Source organism: Uloborus diversus, chromosome 3, assembly GCF_026930045.1.
Source record: "Uloborus diversus isolate 005 chromosome 3, Udiv.v.3.1, whole genome shotgun sequence".
NCBI lineage: Eukaryota > Metazoa > Arthropoda > Arachnida > Araneae > Uloboridae > Uloborus > Uloborus diversus.
Window position 1 is genome coordinate 202,263,613 of NC_072733.1, and position 19,802 is coordinate 202,283,414.

Here is a 19,802-nt window from a genome sequence, read left to right on the forward strand (position 1 = left end):
AAATAAAAAATCTGGGTCCCAAAAGAAACGGTTTTATCGAAAGTTTTGTGAAAATAAAGCATAATAGAACAAAAAGCGTAACAGCCTGAAATAAAAAAAATTAACAATATTTTTTTATAACTCATCCTAAACTACTTCCTTTTGTCTTATTTCTTCAGAAGTATTTTCCTTTACGTTGACTAACCATCAATCTATAAATTTATATCTCTTTTATCCTCCCGTTTCTCCACACCAAGCATCCGAAGGTACTTCGAGGGTCCATCCCACTAATATTTGCTTCTTTGCTCCTCTCGAAAAGCAATAACTCAAGTTACGACGCTCGAGCATTCCGATCCGTATTAGTCTATCCCCTTGGCGAGCATTTTGGCGCTATTTAGATGCCAGTAACCCCTTTGCAAAACCCGTTGTTGACTTAGACGAGAAAAGCGAGTGCGCGTAAATACACGGCCGGCAGAAAAACTGTTTCCGCGTGGTTGGGATTTTTTTCGCGGCAAACAAGAATTTAAAGAACAAAAAAAAATGTGTTCAATATTTTTCACAGCACGGAACTATTTTCATCATGAGATTTGTCGTTGACTTTATAAATTAAATAATTATGCATACGTGAGACCTGGCTAAACCGTGGATACTGGGATAGGTAATGAAGGTAAGGTTTATAAAAATATTTAAAAAGTGATTTTACATGTTTGTTTCTAAGTCAGAGTATTTCTCCTTTATTATTAAATGACTTTTCAAATCATTTACATCCTGTATTTATGCTTGAGCGAAACCTGTTTATTTTGTACAGTTTCCAAACTTTAACAGAAAAAACTCGCAAAATACATTTTTTTACTTAAAATTTTAATCTCAATAAAAGAGCTTTTCTTTATCGATGTTGCGATTTAGCTCATTTAAAAGGTATTAACAATGCGACACAATGTTTTGAAATACGTAAACTAAGTGTTGATGTCAGTATTTTCTCGGACAGAAGTTTTACGATTGACTTTTTACTCGTACAATATGACAGTTAAGAAAAGCGGAGCGGTTTTAAAAAAATTGAAATTAAATAAATCACATAGCACAAATGTTACTTCTTTTTAAGTTATTCTTAGATCATAAAAATATTTTTATACGTAGTTATCACAATTAGTTATATGTGTATATTTTTAAATTATATAAAAATATGTTAGTTATATTTTTATATATTTTTATGTTTTATAGTTATATTTGTATACACAGTTTTCCGTTTATTAAAGTGCATTGTGTATGTATGTAGAAGCCTGTTCTGCATCGAGTCATATGAATGTTATTGTTAAAAAAAAAAAGAAACTTTCAATTTTTTTTACCAGGGTTAAAAGAGCGCGCGCTCCATCATTTGCATGCGCCAGAAAAAAAAATTTCCTTTCTCCTGTAAAATTATCATAATGTGACTTACGTCCTTCTGGCTCTGAGTTACAAATTTTTTACTATAGAAACTTATACTAGTTTATTTACGCGCCATATGAACGATTTATGTATATTTTCAATGTGCGTTTTCTCTTTATTTTTCCTCTTTTTTTTTTTGCTCTTGCTATAAAAATATTTAACATTACGTCGACGATGTCAAAAGTGCGAAATCAAAGCTATCGTGCCTATGTATTCATACGTGTGCAATATCGTGTGCACATTATGTGCAATACAAGAGAAAATATTTAAATGACAAAAAATAATTTCATTGTTTAATGACATTTTCAAAAAAAGGTGGGGGAAGGGAAATTAGTGGGAAGGGAGAAAAATTCGTGATGGAGTTTGCTACATTATAATTACATTCTAATCAGACTCATTCTTAATGGATCGACGCACAAGTTCTTTTGTTCGCCCTCTTTAATTTTGCATGACATTATATATTCATTAGTGACGAACCGCATAGTTAATTCTTGAAAACTGATTGTTAGTAATATTTTTTTTACCGCTTTAATATCTGCATTTTAGTGTTGAAGTTAAATTTCACGATATCCTTATTGTTAAACTCTTTTAAAACAATGAGTTTGCAGATCAATCTGGGATAAATGATCGTCTTTCCCCTATAACCTCTCCCTGATCCCTAAAGAGAAATTAAATGACGGTTTTTGCCGCAAAGTTTTCAGAAAGTCTTTATGATCTTTTTGTGTCTTTTTATTTTTATTTGTTTGTTTCTACTATATATGGAAAAAATCAGCTACCCGGTGAACTTATTAGCCAAAAATTTATTAAATAATTAACTACAGTGGAAAGTTTTCAAATAAAAATATGTCGTAAAATTCCTGCCAAAAAATAATACATAAAATTATAGATTGCGCCAATTAAAGAAATCTTACTATTCCTAACAGGTGGGGACACCCCTTAAGGAAAATAAGGACTAACTAAGGGGTTGGGAAAAAAAGTAAGAAGGGTTGAACTTTCAACAACGCCGACAAAAACAACACTGCATTGCTGTATGAGGTAAAATAGGACAGGATAAAATATATTTGTTCTTGCACAGATAACTTTTCCTTTTACAACTTTATAAGACACCTAATGAATTTGCGCATCTTTTTCGTCTACATACGGGATACTCTCTGCAAGCCCGTCAAGAACAGCCCCTATTCAAAATTAATAAGCCATTAAGGTATTTTATTTTCAAACGAAACTTCAGAGCATAAAGTGTAACTTACAATTTGAGTCGCAATAACTGTACATGTTTTGAGGGTGCTTTGAAATGAATGGTTTTTGAAAAAAAAACATTCATAGTTGAAACAGAACAAAATCTTTTTACAAAAATTTCATTTTCTCCTATCAAATTTCAAATCTTGAGTTAGGTTACCTTAAATGCTACTCCTAAAAATGCACCATCTCAAATCTGTCACTGAAACTAATTCATTAACATTTTAAGTTTCAATTGTGTTACATTTATTTAATTTCACTTTATTCACTAACATGATTTGCAAATCTGCAATATAAAACAGGTTGTCACGATTACGAATGCAAGACTATTTAAATTTTCCTTTCAAACTAAAAATCGTGAGGTATGTTTTTAAAAAGTCCATTTCAAAGAATTAATGTACAACAAGTCAGTCATTAAAACAAATTTGGGACCATTTGAATTCAAGTTTTGTTGCATTGATTTAAAAACTAAGACCCAATTTGGTATAATTTCAAAACCAGTGAGGACTGTATTGTGGTTTACAAATTTTGAAATAACATGCACTTAAAGAATCATTATCAATTTAAGAAAAAAATTTACTCTTTTGCAACATGAAATCTAACGGAAAACATTTAAAATAAAGTTGGGAGGTCATTCGTGAATAAGATATTATACCAGTCTGTATGGCTTGAACTTAGAAAAGCGTGTTATTATGACAAACTCAAAATACAATTCTTATCATATAGTGAAATATATTTTATTTGCTTAATATAATGCGAGGAAGGGAGTTTAGCTTTACATTAACCCCTGTTAACCCCCTAGATAAGGTGTTTTACGCTGCAGAAGAATTGAAGTAAAGCATTTAAATGTTTTAGAAATGTTTACACATATGACTTAATATATATTTATTCTTACCGTATTCTTTAAGTTCTATTGATACAGATAAATAGTCTAAAAATCATTGGAAATGATCATTTTTACTTTAACTTGCAAAAGTTAGTAAAGTGCACGTCCCACCTCAATACTTACGTCACAAAAGAACCAACTCATCAGTTGAGGGAAGGGTTAACATGTATTTGTCTAACGCGTTAGTTTCAAATAACTTAAAACTGAAACAGTACTGCTAAAATTTTATGTTTTCCATGAAAGAAAACGTAAACTGTCCGTAATGGTTTGTGATTAAAAAAAAAAAAAAGCCTCTGCCTTGCTCACTTTTCTCTGTGCAAATTCTAGTTCAGACGCTTCAATAAACGATTATTATTTGTCGCCATTCTTAAAAAAAAAATAGCTGCCAAGCAAAAAACAATTAGTTTTCATTAATTACTATATTTTAACTTGTGATGACAAGACATTTAGTTGAAAGCATGGCATAAATTACTTATCGCCACTAGAAAAGAAGCACCATTTATTTGTTTTTCAGTACCTGTTGTAAGGCAAATCATGCTTAGAATCCTAATAACATTTAGAGTCCTTATATCTTAAATTTTGTAAACATATTTTCATTGTTTATTTTAAGTGTAACTCTGTTGTGTAAAATAAAGCAATGGATGTGTCCTTTACGTTTAGGTTTAAATAATATCAATTAACGAATATCGTACATATAATAATATAAAAATACACTCATAAAAACTTTCCTTGACAAAATCGTCCATACTGATTCTTTCCTTTAGTAGGTGACATTTTTTTCAAAAGAAATTACGCTGTTTTTAACATTTATCGACCTTTAGTTACATATGTCTTTAAGAGTAGGGCAACTACCTTTTTTCTTCTTTAAAAAATAGAAAACTATAATGTAGGTAAATTATCTCTAATCATGAATATACACATACTTCTTATGAATTTAATGCATCATTTTTCATCAATGAAAAACGTCAAAACATGTTAATTTAAAAAAAAATAATTTCCTGCGTTTATTTATTTATTTATTTTTATATTTATTTCTTTATTTTTTTTTTATGAAACGACATTTTGGTTAGATAGTGAAAAAATTTACTACGTAAAATAAGCACTTCTTACCAAAAAAATAACCATTTGCTATATGAATGGTCGTTATTGTAGGGGAAAATAAAACAATTTTTAAAACGCCATATGAGGCGGTGAGAAACAAAGGGATGTAAGTGGCAAAATTAAAAATTTGGCCATAACCGGTACGCATAGCAGGGTAACCTCTCTTCTGTCTTGGAGCAAGAGTTAGTGCTAATAGCCCTGTTAAGTGCTGCTGTATAGTATGATTTAGAAAAAAAATTCAATGAATGCCTACTAGAAATTATCTTTAAACGCGTTTCACTCAAAACTTGAAAATGTCCATTTACATCCCTTTGCTTCTCACTGCCTCATATGTGTTTCATAAGATTCTTAGTTAGTCCTTAATAGGGATATATTAGTTTAGTTTAGTTTCACAGATGTGGTCGACACACGTAAGATTATTTTATATATGAAGATAAAAAAAATATTTCGAAAATTCATTTCAGTTTATTTTTATTATTTGTTTTCTGTATCATAAACAAATACATCGAATTGTTGAAATAATTTGCTGGATTGTTGGAATAAACCAGTGCGCACTTGTATAAAATTCTTGAAATACTTTCATAATGCTCATTCAGCATCAAAGTTCGGGATGAAGGAGGAATATTTCGATCTAGCAGAGATATTTATACTCAGAAATTCCTTCTATAAATTTTATTAAATAATTCGTGTTGCGAGAATAACTAAAATAAATCAATGAACAAATTCAGCGTGTTTACTGAAAATGAACATTAAGGGATTCTTCCATACTTCCGTAAAGCAAACATATTATTTAAAAATGCAGAAATTGAAATTTATCTCCGTGAGTTTTCTGCTGGACACTGATACATTCTCTATTACTTTTTAATATAATGTATTGTGCCAGTTAAATCAAATTCTTATGCTCTTCATATATCAAAACTGTTTAGATGAATGAATTTTAAATGTTCCATCATAGAAATAATATCATTTGTCCCTAGAGTCATTTGGTTCAGTTAAATATTGGTTCTTGGAGTAGCTTTTTTTTCCTATTTATTAAATTTTATAATGTTTCATTACTGTTTTATAGTATCTGAAGTATCAAACTGTAGTGGTCAGTTTTCCTTGCTTAAATATTACTCATTAATTGTAAACAATGAGAAAACAATGATTATATATATATATATATATATATATAGAGAGAGAGAGAGAGAGAGAGAGAGAGAGAGAGAATGATTTTGGGCATTTCGTGTTATTTAAATTATTGCACCCTCAACTATCAGTCTTTCGGCAACTGATATATGATTGCACGTCAGTAGTACGATTTAGGCGTTGTAAAACATACACGAAACTTTTCAAAATTATCATTTTTGAGAAAGCCAACAATTTTGAGCCGGATAAAAGAATTTCGTCTTTTATGAGTTACTAAAATTGGAAAATTAAAGAATATTAATATTAGGAATTCATAATTTTTTCTACTTTTAACTTAAAATTAAGTTCACGAAAAAAACGCAGACACCGAAATTTATTTTTATCCTGTGAATTATTTTTTTTAAATATTCAGCTCAAGTTGGGAAAAGTTCCTTTAAAAGCTTTAAAAAGTCCCTTTAATGTTAAATTTTCAAGTTCTGTTTTTCGAAATAAGCTTTATTAAGTTTTCGGACAAATCTTTGCAAATAGTCGAGATTTTTTTTTTTATTTAGTTTATTTGTATTTCTTAAAAAATGCTTGCTGACGGAGAGGTATATGTTGTATATATTTCTGATATTTCGACTCCAGAACGAGAAGGAAAAAATTCATAACAATTTTTTAGACGGAGTATTTTTACTTTCTTTTCAAACTTCCAAGTAAAGTGGTATTTTACATGTATATTAACACTTAAAAGAATTTAAAGTTATAAATACTCAACAATTTTTAATTATATTCTCAACTACAAATTATTAATGATTGACTTACATGTAAACTTTTTAAAAAGTTATTAGAATTAGCGTCTTAAATTTAATTGAGTAGAAATATTTCAACCATTTAGTAGCCAATTAAGTTCAGAAAATTATCAATTTGCAGGAAAAGATCATGGCGCATATCTATATGCAGCTGTAATATCGTACATCCAGTTCAATATCACCATGAATGTAAACTATATTATTGTATATCAGAAAGAAATAAACAATGATACCTTTTAATTTTTCAGACAATTCATTAACCATATTATCAAATACGCTGTAATGCTTAAAAAATCGCTTGTGGCTGTATTTAATTTCGAACTCCATGTTATCACTGCAATTCTGCCATAAAATTAAAAAATTACACTGGCTGTAAAATTGACTGTATTGAAGTCGAGTTACGATGTATCTGATATCTTTCAAAGCATTCAAAACTGAATAAAAAAAATGTTTAAAGTTTCATTTTTTTTAATGATTTTTCAGCTATAGGGTGTTTTTTCTGATTTCAAGGTCATGTTTTTTCAGCTATAGGGTGTGTTTTTCTGATTTCAAGGTCATGATTTTTCAGGTATAGGGTGTTTTTTTCTGATTTCAAGGTCAGAACTTTTCAGCTATAGGGTGTTTTTTTTTCTGATTTCAAGGTCAGGATTTTTCAGTATAGGGTGTTTTTTTTTCTGATTTCAAGGTCAGGATTTTTCAGTATAGGGTGTTTTTTTCTGATTTAAAGGTCAGGATTTTTCAGCTATAGGGTGTTTTTTATGATTTCAAGGTTAGGATTTTTCAGCTATAGGGGTTTTTTTATGATTTCAAGGTCAGGATTTTTCAAGCTTTAGGTCATTTTTTTCTCCGTTATTATTCTTCTGATTTTTTGTAATTGAAAAATTGCATAATTCGTCGCAAAATGATGCATGGACCAACCAAGTCGTATCGAATTTATCTTTAAAAGTGATCATCTCTAAAAAAATATTTTGTAGTGCATGATGCCAATTTGTTTTTCCTGACGAATATGAAGGAGAGGGAAAGGGAGAGAGATACAGAAAAACCCGGCGAATGTGAGCTCTGATTATCCGAAGTATTTTAACTCCGGTTAAAATTTCAATGCAATCTAAAAACAAAAGAAAAAAAGTTATTTTCTTGCGTGTATACATTTTATATACTTGCGTGTAATCGAACACTTATCTGTTAATATTGCATTTTCATTCTTTTCTGCACTGCTTGCTCATTTGTAGCTTTAGAACATGAAACGAGCATTCTCTGACTAGTCAGTTTCTTCTAAATCAGACATATTCTAAGCTATTGAGATTTCTTCATTTATGTATAATTGATTGGCTTTATATCATAAGACAATCGTTCGGCTACAGTGTGTCGAGTTGTATTTTCACGGTCAAAGAAATATTTTTTTATGTAAGAAGAGAGGAAATATCCTCGTTGCATTGTATCTGAGTAGAGCAACTCAATAGGTGCTGAGTACTAATTAACTATTTCTTCTTTTTAATTTTATCAGAATTTCTTTTAATCCGTATTTGTTCATAATTTGAACAGGCACCAGCCCAATTTGCTCGAATCAACCGGGCTGTGATGCATTATTATGAAAACGCGTTTGTTTTTTCAAGAAATCAATATTTTTTAAAGATTAAAGGTAGTTTTTTCTTTAGAAAAAAAAACTTCTTGCAACTTTAAAAGCGTGTCTGCGAGCGTTATACACATGTGTGCCTTGATGCAGGTTTTCAAAAAAAAAAAAACCTTTCGCACGCAAACAGTTCAAAACTTCAGCAACTGAAACTCATGAAAGAGGCCATCGTACTTTCGTATTAGAAACTTGAAGCACATTCATTCTATCTCATAAAACTTTTCCGTCATTCACTGATCAATCAAATATCCATGGTGGTTTCGACAAATCCTCCCCCAGTTAAACATCGGTTTTCTCTTTCCCTAGTTCCACTCTCACACATACACCTAGGTCGTCCCTCTCTTTTTCTCGACATTGTAACCGTTTCTCTTTTGTCACCGTGCTGTTTTATTCGTTCGCTTAGTAACCTAGTTTTTCATTCTCCTAGGAATACGGGCGACCTACCTTAAACCTTTACCAAAAGCTCTCCCTGGATAAGCGCCAAAAATCAGTAAATTGTGAAAAATTATTTTACGGCACGGATACCATTAGGACTTTCTTTTCAACGGGATTCAAGTATCAAATACTTTAATTTTGTTCAGGAAACGTCAGTAGAAAAATGAAAAATCGTGCTGAACATAGATATGTTTTGTAATTTTGTAATATTTTTGCATAAAATTACAATTGCGAATGGCATCTATATTTTTAAGGACTTAGACGCAGAAATTTTACAAAAACGAGCGTTACTTTATTTGTAAAATTTTTAAGAAATATTAAATGAGTTCATAATATTTTTTTTAATGTTTTATTTGGTTATTATTTTTACCTTTAACCATATGAAGGGCTACGGGAACAAACGATTCAAGTCCATTTTTCTAATAAATTCTGGTTAACATGTGGGAACAAATAGATTATTACACAGGCTATTTAAGAGCAATATCATTCAGGCAAGAAAAATCACAGTGACTGAGTTTTAAAAGGATAGAATGAACTTAACTTGGAAAAGGTCCGAAATTTCAAGCTTGAAACGTTAATGAAGAAAAAGGAAGAGTGAAATAAAAAAAAGCGACTCGTTCAGTTTTTTTCAAAGTCCACCCCCCCCCCCCCGAACAACATTTGAAGGACTCATTCCATTCTGAAAAAAAAAAAAAGATCGTTACCTACACCCCTCAACTGCATGTTTAACAATAGGAATTGAGTAGTTTTTAGTTTAGCTTTGAACCATTTAAATGTATATAATATTATACGTATTTATGAAGAGAATAATTTCTATTACCACCCTTCAAAAAGTAAGCAAATTCCGATTTAGCAGTTCTGAAAAGTGCGAAAATATATTTTTTCTTGGCTTCGATCGCATTATTCTTATTATTAAACCGAACAATGCGAACCATCATTTGTTACACTTCTTCTGGATGTCTGGTCGTCTGTAGGATGCCTGTGACGCGCATAGAGGCTAGACCGTTCGACCGATTTTCATGAAATTTGGCACAAAGTTAGTTTGTAGCATGGGGGTGTGCACCTCGAAGCCATTTTTCGAAAATTCGATTTTGTTCTTTTCTATTTCAATTTAAGAACATTTTCCGGGGCAAAATTATCATAAGATGGATGAGTCAATTACGAAATTATCATGGCGTGGAATGGGAGAGCGAATGAACATAGCCAATTGGCGATAAATTCGTCCTCCATTATTTGTAAATATACAGGCGAACCGAATGACCTTTTAATTTTCAACTACGGGCAAAGCCGTGCGGGTACTACTAGTCCTAAATAAACGGTTTTCTATTCCCTGATTATGGCACTAATCACTTGTGTTAAATCTTTTTCCTTTCAGAGCAATTTTAACTTACCACAAAGCGTCATTAATTGCCACATTTAGCAAATGCATTGGATTATGAAACGGTTCGCATTCCCAGTATAAATGTTGTATAATCTGTATTCTCTAAACTGTATCTCCAAAACTTTTGTAAGAAACTTGCTCCTTCATGCTCCAAACGATGACAGAAAGTGAAAACGATTAAAAACCTATTGATGTTTTGTTTAAATTCTGACTGATAAAGTACTGTTTATTAGTCTGTCTTTCATTTTTGGATTCATATTCGTACCGCGAATAATGTTCTGTGGATAATTTCAGACCATTTATAGCAGTGTTTCTCAACCTTCTTTTACTCGCGAAGCGGCAAAAGCTTTTGAAAAAAAAAGCACCGACCGGTGAGGATTTTTAAAACACAGTAATACTAATAATAAATAAAACAATAAACAAATAACAATTTACTTGCTGTTAAAGAACTGTCACAAATATATTTAAATGCAAAGATAAGTAATTATTGTAATGATCATACTTAAGTAAGCAATCATTAATGAGAAAACATAGAAAATTTGTTAGTCAACTCAAAAGTTTATTTCTCCAGGATTGAAAAAGTGGTTATTTGTGACTCCTTAATACGTTTATGTAATAATTTAAATTTTTTGTGTGTTAATTATTGTTGCTTCTATCAGTTAATTTTCCGCAGAATGATATTTCTCACCTAAAATATATGTTTATATGGATCATAATACTGATTTTGTTAAAATGTGCTTCAAAAAAACATGAGCTTTACCTAGCGGGCGGATACAGATTTCCATTTTAGGGGGGTCGCGTGGTTGTGCTGAACAATTTAGGACTTTGAGTGAGAAGATTTTCTGATATCGCTTGGAGTATCAATTAAAAGCTCGAAACTGCCCAAAACATACAAGCATAAACATTACTAATTGATTTCATTAGCAATGAAAAGAAGCAGTATTTCAAATATTTCCTTTAAAAAAGAAAATATTACTGCCAGCGTTTACACTTTAATCATAAAATATTTGAGCCCAATGTGTACGGATAATATTGCCAACGGTATCGGGGGGGAGGGGTTGTCCCTCACGACTCTACGCTAGTATCCGCCTTGGCTTTACTGTCTTGAAATTCCTTTATTATTCATCCGATTGCTGCTGTTCATATATGTTTACTTCTCATGTTTATTCGTTTATTATATTTTTCTGGTGTTTAAACTGTAGAAGTATAGTTACGATTTTCTTTACAGTAAGTTGTCAAAGAAAGTTATCGTTTTCAATTTTAATTCAGCATTTTTAGAATTAAAGCAAATTAATTGAATATGAAACAGTACTTTGAGGAATGACCTACTGAAAGAGTAGTGGTGTGCGGTTTTACGATGGAAAAATAAAAGTCTATGAATTTGGAATACTTTTCAAGAAGGTCTTTTTTTCAAAATTATTTTAGTTCGAAAATGGAGTATGCATGTGTTCTAGTATGAATCCGTGATCACAAAATGTATTGCGTAAATATTGGGGAATCATTTTTTTTTTCTTCCTTTTTCTACGTAGTTTGATACTACCTCAGGCTATAACTTATTTATAACGGAAAAGTAATAATAATTCACACTTGTTTCATCCACAGAACAAAAGGTAAACCTGTAATGAAACCTCGTGCTGAGTTGATTTTAAACTAGTGGTACCCGCACGGCTTTGCCCGCAATAGAAAATTAAAAGGTCTTTTGGTTCGCCTGTGTATTTACAAATAATGTATGCTGAATTTTCTCGCCGATTGGCTTGTGCCCATGTTACGGTTCCACGTTGTGATAATTTCGTAATTTACTCGTTCATCTTATGATAATTTTGTTCTTAAAATTGGAATAGAAAAAAACCATATCGAATTTTTGAAAAATCGCTTCGAGGTGCACCCCCCCCCCCCCTGCTACAAACTAACATTGTGCCAAATTTCATGAAAATTGGACGAACGGCGGTCTAGGCGCTATGCGCGTCACAGAGATCCTGAAAGACAGAGATCCAGACAGAGAGAGATCCTGACATACAGAGAGACTTTCAGCTTTATTATTAGTAAAGATATAAAAGTTTGTTTTTCGTTAAAGGCTTAAACAATATAACCTTAGATGAAAACATTTTTCAGTCGTGTTTTAAGAGCCAATTTCGATTATTTACTAAAAAACTATCCTAAACGATTCGCCAACCAACAGTTAGGAAAAAATATTTTATAATGGTTGTGTTATGGAATTGAGTCATGATCTTTTACAAAATATTTTATAGATTTTTTTAACAATTGTGATTTTTTGGTGGTTCTTGGATAGAATAACCCTCTTATATTCTAATAAATTCACTTAACTTTCAGTAATTTAAACACTATAGCGCTCAATGACGTCTTGAGACGTGATTCATCCCATTAGCCATTGTAGATCAGCGGCTCCCAACCAAGGGCGGATTCAGGGGAGGGTCAAAGGATCAGCTGACCCCCCTGTGATAAGATTTTTTTACGACTATTATAAAACTTCAATCTTTTGAATCCGAAAAAATAATTCATGGAATCAATATTAACTTCTTTCCAACTACTTTTGATAGCTGTAATCTCATACATTAAGAAATCTGCCTTAAGAATGGACAGTTGAGTCTTGATGAAAACTTGAGGGAATATGATCCATGGAGCAGGCTGCGCCATTAAAAATTTAGGGGGGGGGGATGAAAGGGTTTTTCTCCTATTTGGGGGGCGGGGGGTGCACATCACCCTTGAAGAAGAGGCACCTCTGCTTAGCAATAATTTTGCGTAAGAGGTATAGTTGGCCATTGAAACTTGACCCCCCCCCCCCCCTTAAGAAACTTTCTGGATCCGCCCCTGCTCCCAACCTATAAGTTGCGACTCCAAATAAGGTCTTGAAGCATTTCGTATGAGGTTGCTTTATCATTCCTACTTTTAAAATATATGACCACAGTTTTAAAACCAAAACTTAAGCCAAAAACAGCATAATTTTATTAATTTATTTATTTTTGTAGCAATGATTTGGAACTTGAGAAAAATTTTACTTTTCTTCATTTCGTCATCGAGATCTTATCGCAATTATAGTTAATGTATTATGTATTACATATCGTAAGGGGAAATAATAGATGATATCACGGATTGTTTGATTGGCCAAAAGAAGTCGCTAAGTGCAAAAGGTTGGAAACCACTGCTGTAGAATGTCACCTAGCCGTCATTCATCTACATGCTCTATGACGTCACACGGATTTTATTTAATGTCAATTGTGTAAAAGCTTTCCATTTTTTTTTAGTACATCAACTTAACTTTTAAACTAAATTATTTTAACTTTCAATCTTAAATTTAGCTTTCTTATCATGAAAAGTTATTTGAAGGTCAAGCGCGGGAGCGGGAAACAGGATGACTTTAAATTACTACAACATTAATATTTCTTTTCTTATTACTTCCCTTTTGGGTCAAAATGGTGCAATTGCCTTTTCAGCGACAACCGAGGGGAAATCGGTGACACAGAGCAAAGCACTGAATGTGCTGTGTGTCACTACATGAAGTTAATGTGATGGAAAGTCAAAATCCAATTAGGGCAGGGAAGTGGGAAATAATTCATGACTGCGTAGTGAGGGAAGAGGGCACATGACGCTCACAATACATTTCGCTTGCAAGTGGAGTAGTAAGTAGAAGTTTCTGAATGTTTGCGTTTTAGTAATTTCCTACAGACTTCAGCCATGCATGACAATTAGTATATTTGAAACTTCAGTATTCAAGTTAAAATGAACGCGCTTTTAATTGAAAACACAGCGCAATAAATTTTGACATATAGCCTGGCTCTAGTGAAAGATATACACCCAAACCTGTTTTATGCAAGTTTTTGTGCGATATTTTTTGTTTTTTTAAACAATCACGATTGCTTATTGTTCTCACTTGACTGTTTTTGACGTTCCTTTGATTTTTCCCACCGCCACCCTCCGCACCATCACCGTCGACGGGCTCCTCACGATGCTGCTCCTATAGCGAAAGTCGCCTCCAGGTTGCATCCATGTACCACACACATGCACATACATACACAATTACACACACATACACACATAAACACATACAAACACATACACACACGCATACATACAGACACCCACACATACACACAACTACCCACACATTCATACACACAACTACCCACACACTTATGCCAGCACACAGACACAAACACGCATACTTACACACATACACAAAACCGTACACACAAACACATACCCCCACACACAAACACATACCCCCACACACAAACACACACGCCTACATACACACACTCGTGATTGCGAAAAACATAATTTTAATTCAAGATGTAAAAATTCAATTTTTTTTTTTTTTTTTTTTTTGTGCGCTACATTAAATTTTCAATCAGATCGGGATTCAATTGACAAAACTATTTTTAAACCGAGTGCGATGTAGTATTTTCAAGTGACGACATAGGCACCCTGAAGTCACTGTGACCTCAAAAAATTTCCTTATCCGGGAAATTTTGTCCGACTACTCGGCAAAAATTATCACTTGGTTCATTTTGATTTCGTTTAAATATTACAATTTTGTAAGCTTTTGGGTAATTTTCTATGTGATACTTTTTTTATGCGGTCCCTATCCACCTTATAAAAAACAATTTTAACAGTGTTGTGAAAACAACTTTTTAAAGCTACTCGTGAAGTTTCGAACAATTTTTTTTAATGCGATTTTTTTATGCGGTCCCTATCCACCGCATAAAAACAGGTTTGGGTGTATAGCCTTGGACGAACTCATTTATTGAATTGGGTTGAAAGAAGAGAAATTTTTAGAAGATCAAAACGCTGAAAATCGTTATCGGCAACATAAAGTTGTAGTTTGAAAAAAAGGGTGGGGAGGGGATTTTTTTTTCTCACCCCTATTTTAGCAAAAGGAATCGTTTAAACTTCAGCGGATCAGAAGTCTACTTATCAGAGATAGACTACACATTTAAAAATGCTCGACACATTGTATATGTTTTGTTTAGTTATCTTGTCTATCAGGAGTTGTCCACCTTATTGTACCTACCCTTTATATTTGCACTGTTATTGGCGGTAGAATATCTCAGCGACTCAATAATTGCTGATTAATTCGAAACTTTAATAAGCCGTCCCAGGTAAAACACAGATATATTATACTTGGTTTGCTGACGCAGTTTTCACTGGCTTTAAGCAAAAATCTAAACTTAGGGAAAAAAAATTTAAATCTTTAACATTCTGAAAAACATTATAGTTATCAAATATCCACTTTATAGCTTACTATCAAATTAAATTTTGGACATTTATAACTAAAAATTTACTTACAACAAAATATTAATTTCTGCTTTGGCTCATGAAGCATTACTTAAAATTTCACCTCTTCGTACTTTTTCGTGGAAATAAAGTAAAAAGAATGAAATTTAGTAATTCAATATAACCCCTGTTATGACGCTCATGGGTATACCGTGGAATCATTTACAACGCGGATAAAATCATATGCCCCGTTATATCTACACTGTTACAATCTGTGCGAGTCTGCATGTCTGTCTGTCGTGGTTAGAACATTGCGTTGTTCCGGTCTGCTAGAAGCAGGCTGCTCTTCAGCGTCATTGCTCATTGCGAGTTGAGAGTCGAACGAGGTACCGATCGGCTCGAAATTTTCCAACTCTAGTTACGACATCCAGAGACTGCAGTTTCATCTTTGTTATGGACTCATGAGTCTGGAGCAGTCAATAACCGAGCTGGAAACAGATATCTCATTGAAACTGATAGGGATACTGTCGATATAGTGCAAGTAGTTCCTCTTTAGCCCTTGCTTAAGAGTGGTCACTCAATGTTTTTTACCCAAGCTTTGCCTTCAATTGACGAATTGAAGCCCACCACTGCTGTGGACTCTCGCTGATGGCTTAAATTTGTTTTAGCTACCAGTTTGTTTGCCCTCTCAGCTTCAATGAGATGACATCTGCCTCCAGCTCCGTTATTGACTATTCCAGACTGATGAGTCCACAAAAAAGGGTGAAACAGCAGTCTCTGAATGTCATAACCGGGCTGTTGGTATATTGAAAAATAAAATTCACTCAGAACAATCTTTAGAATCAATATACTTCTTTTAGAGATATTTCTTCAGCTTCAAAATTTTTGGTTTTTTCCATGCCCTCCTTTTATTATGCTCAATTTTACTATCTTAGTTTAATTAGCGGCTTTTAACTGTTTTTAGCACAGGGAATCTATTAAGACAGCGTTTTTCTCTCATTTTCAATTCGTTGTTTTCATGTTTCCTTAACATTTGTTATAGATATTCCAATTTCAGATGAAATATTAAATGAATGATCTCATTTACTCAGTCATTCTTAGCCGGTGTATCATTGAGGGGGAAATACCCCATTCAGCCCCAAGGACATGATCCAGGTTCATAAGATACAGTCCCTCGAGAGAAATATGTAGTAACAACAAGACGTTAACTGCATGAAGATGAAGGCAATAGAAACATACTTAAAGTATTTACAAATTGTAGTTTTAATGTAATCAAATACTAATTATATCTTCTTTTAATTAAAAATTCATCAGAAGAAATAGAAATCACCTGGAGCAATAAGTCACACCGCCAAAACCTCACGCACTAAAGTTTAAGAAAGACAAACTAATATGGGCTACCGTAGTTGCGTAGTAGCAGCTTAGTCTATAGTTGGGGCAAACCTAACCTGGCAGCGTCGAAATACTGTTATTAGGATCAGCGTAGCCTTTACAATGTTGCCAGGATAGGTTTGCCCCGACTATAGTTCTACTTACCCGCACTCACTGTTAGTACCTCTTCGTCACCAAAAAACGTCAAACTTAATTCCACCTCGGTGGTACAAAGTTGTACCCGACCCCTTTACTTACTAAAACTCATACGTTTTTTTCTTTTATATGCAGTAATATTTTTCAATTGATTAAAGAATAACTTACTTGTCCTAAGTACGTACATATAAAAAATTCATGTACACAGTTCTCAATAGCCTACACTTGCCCTTAATAACTATAATATAAAGGTTTTGTGGCAAAACCGTCAACAACATGCTGATGGCTGTCTCTTAAAATAAAGTATTTCTTAGTTTTCTATTAATAATTTTTAAAATCATGTTTCAAACTATTTTAAACACGATTATGTTTAAAACATTCGTGTCGGTTAGAACTACCTGAGGGCATCTAAATATTTTCAGAGCCAAAACCAATAAAAAATATTTACCTGCTAAATAAATACTTTTCTTGTTTTCTTTTATTTAAAATTATAAAGGATTAATTAATTATTTGTCTTTATTATTTTTCTAGGAAACCTTTCATAAGTTAGTTCTGTTTTGAGTTTCGTTACTAGTTTTGTTTGGTGCTTTATTTTTGCTTTTTCTTTTCTTCAACTGATAAAATGAAAATAACTAAAAGAGTTAAACAACTTATCAGTTCAACATTGACGAACAACGTAATTAAGGTTACGAAACAAAAATAAAATTCTTTACTGTATCGTTTAAGTTAAAAATAAATTTAATTTAAGATCTTTCAGTGGCTCAGAATATTTTATAGACACGCACATCCAAGCAAGGAAAAGAAACCGTTTAATTCAAAAGTGATCATGAATTATTCTTACTTGAGTCAATCAAATATTTTTTCTCAGTCACTACTGAGCGCCAGGGACCTTTCTTGGAATGGGGTTAAGTAATGCAATAAAATGATTCATTGCACTGACTTAACTCTTGAGTAAGAAAGATGTGTTTTGCTTCAGCAACAAAAGTAACAGTTGGGCGGTTTAGTAATAGATCATTGTTTATCAAGCGCAGGCAACTATTAGTAATTGATTGATATTGTATTTCCTTTGCCAATTTAAAGAGTGTTTAGGTAGTAAAAGCAGTTCTCTGTGTTGCTATTTTTAAAGCTTTAATTTGGTTTGAAGAATTTATGATCATACTTTAAATAAATATTTAATGAAATTGAAATACGTGTTCTTTATCATCAATCAATGTCTTAAAATATCTTGATGTAATCCGTATTAAATGCAAAAAAAAATGAATAAAATAAACAAGAACACTTAGAGACTCTAGAGAGCTTTATCATTGTTAAGTTCTGTAAAAAAAAATGAAGTTTAAAGTTTTCTTCGAAAAGAATCAGGCAAAATGTATTTAATTTAATGCTTTTAATTGCTTTATTTAGGTAGAGAGAAAAATGTTTCGCTAAAATTTTAACTAAATGTGTACATTTTTTGTAGTAAAATTGCTTTAAATACTTAAGACTTTCTTTGTAGTGTTAACAAATTTAAACACATTTGAATTAATTAACTAGAACACGTGTTTCTTACAATGACAAAATCTTTGTTCGAAAATCTGAGTTGTTTTTTAAGTTACACTTCTTTCAGGTACATTAAGAATGATTTCAACATGAAACGGAAGCAATGAAACAGGAAGGTCAATTAGAGTAGCATCATAAATGTAATAAATATCGCTAACACTTGAGTACAGACACCTATTGTCGAATTTAGAACCATGGTTGTCCGTTTTTTTTTTTTTTTGCGATTTTAGTAATCACTGTACTTACAGAAAGTAACAATTCATTAAACAAAAGCATAATTGGAAAAGTATAACTCATAGCAGAAGTGCACGAAACTGTTCCATTTTTTTAATTTCTAAAAGTAAAGCTAAAACCCATTTGCAGCCATTCATTTTCAAACGTCATGCGCATTCAATATGATCCATGATCTTAAATCTATGAATTAGTGGTCAGAGGTACTACATATTCCCCTATAGATTGAAAATAATATTAATGATAAGAAGGAGAATGATAAAACCAATGTTAATAATATGAATGATAAAATTAATTCTAATAATAATAAACGACAAAATTAAGAATAAATTTCTAATGAAGATTGCAGAGATGAATTTGAAATTTACTGCCGCTAATGCAGTTATTCTGAACCTAAATTTAAAAAAGTAGCAATAAAATTTTCTTTATAAATGTTTTGTCTTTAGTAAAATAAACGAACATTTACTTACTTCATATCATACCACACTTCAAAAGTGCAGTTTACCTCATTCAACACTTTGAAACGTAATAGTGTAAGATCCTAATCCAAGAAAAAAAAGCCGTGGCACTAATTAGCAATGAAAATCGCCAGCATTACAAAAATTATCTTTTCGATGCAAAAGACTGCTAACACTGTATTTATAATAGGAAGAAGTTTCAAATAAAGTTTAGTCGTATTTCAAATAGAGGATAAAATTGGTATTTTTACCGAAAAGAAATAAGTCGCAAGTAAGTTTTATGACAAAAAGGATCAAGCCAAATTTAACCAATGGCAGCGTCTCTTGAGATCACGTAGTCTCAAGTGGGGCGCACGGTTAAAAGGTCCTCCTTCATCTACTTCTGAAGTTGAACCACAAAACAATTTGACAATAGCAGAAAAATCAGTTGTTTTGAAATTACTTGAAGCTTTAAAAATTAACAAAGTGCACGAAAGTTTTTACATGTGTGAACACCCTTGCAACGATACACCAAACGCTAACAAAGGCGAAAATGATAAAAGCGATGAAGAAAGAAAGTTTGTAAATGAAAATTTGTGTTCACTAACTTCCAAAATTTTGTATCAAAAATTTGTGCTCTACTTAAAAAAATATTAATTACTTTACAAATGGAAGTAACCCACTTCATTTGGTTATTTGCATGTATAAAACCAGCGTAAGTCATAGTTTTGTTCAACAAGGGATGATGTCATTTTTCTTTCTTTCTTTTTTTCTAAAACACTATACAGACATGATTTTTTAACCGTATAATTTAGTATTATTATCATTCCTTTTTTTCTGGAAAAAT

General features: G+C 32.1%; 1 protein-coding gene across 1 annotated transcript in view; it reads left to right on the forward strand.

Annotated features, from left to right (window-relative positions):
• Positions 1-534: 534 nt before the first annotated feature.
• The window catches only part of LOC129219208 (kyphoscoliosis peptidase-like), an 84,511-nt gene continuing 65,243 nt past the window's right edge, over positions 535-19,802 (forward strand). The window contains exon 1 of the mRNA XM_054853533.1: positions 535-646. Coding sequence (XP_054709508.1) covers positions 641-646 — 6 coding nt within the window. The 5' untranslated portion in view covers positions 535-640. The remainder of the gene's footprint in view (positions 647-19,802) is intronic.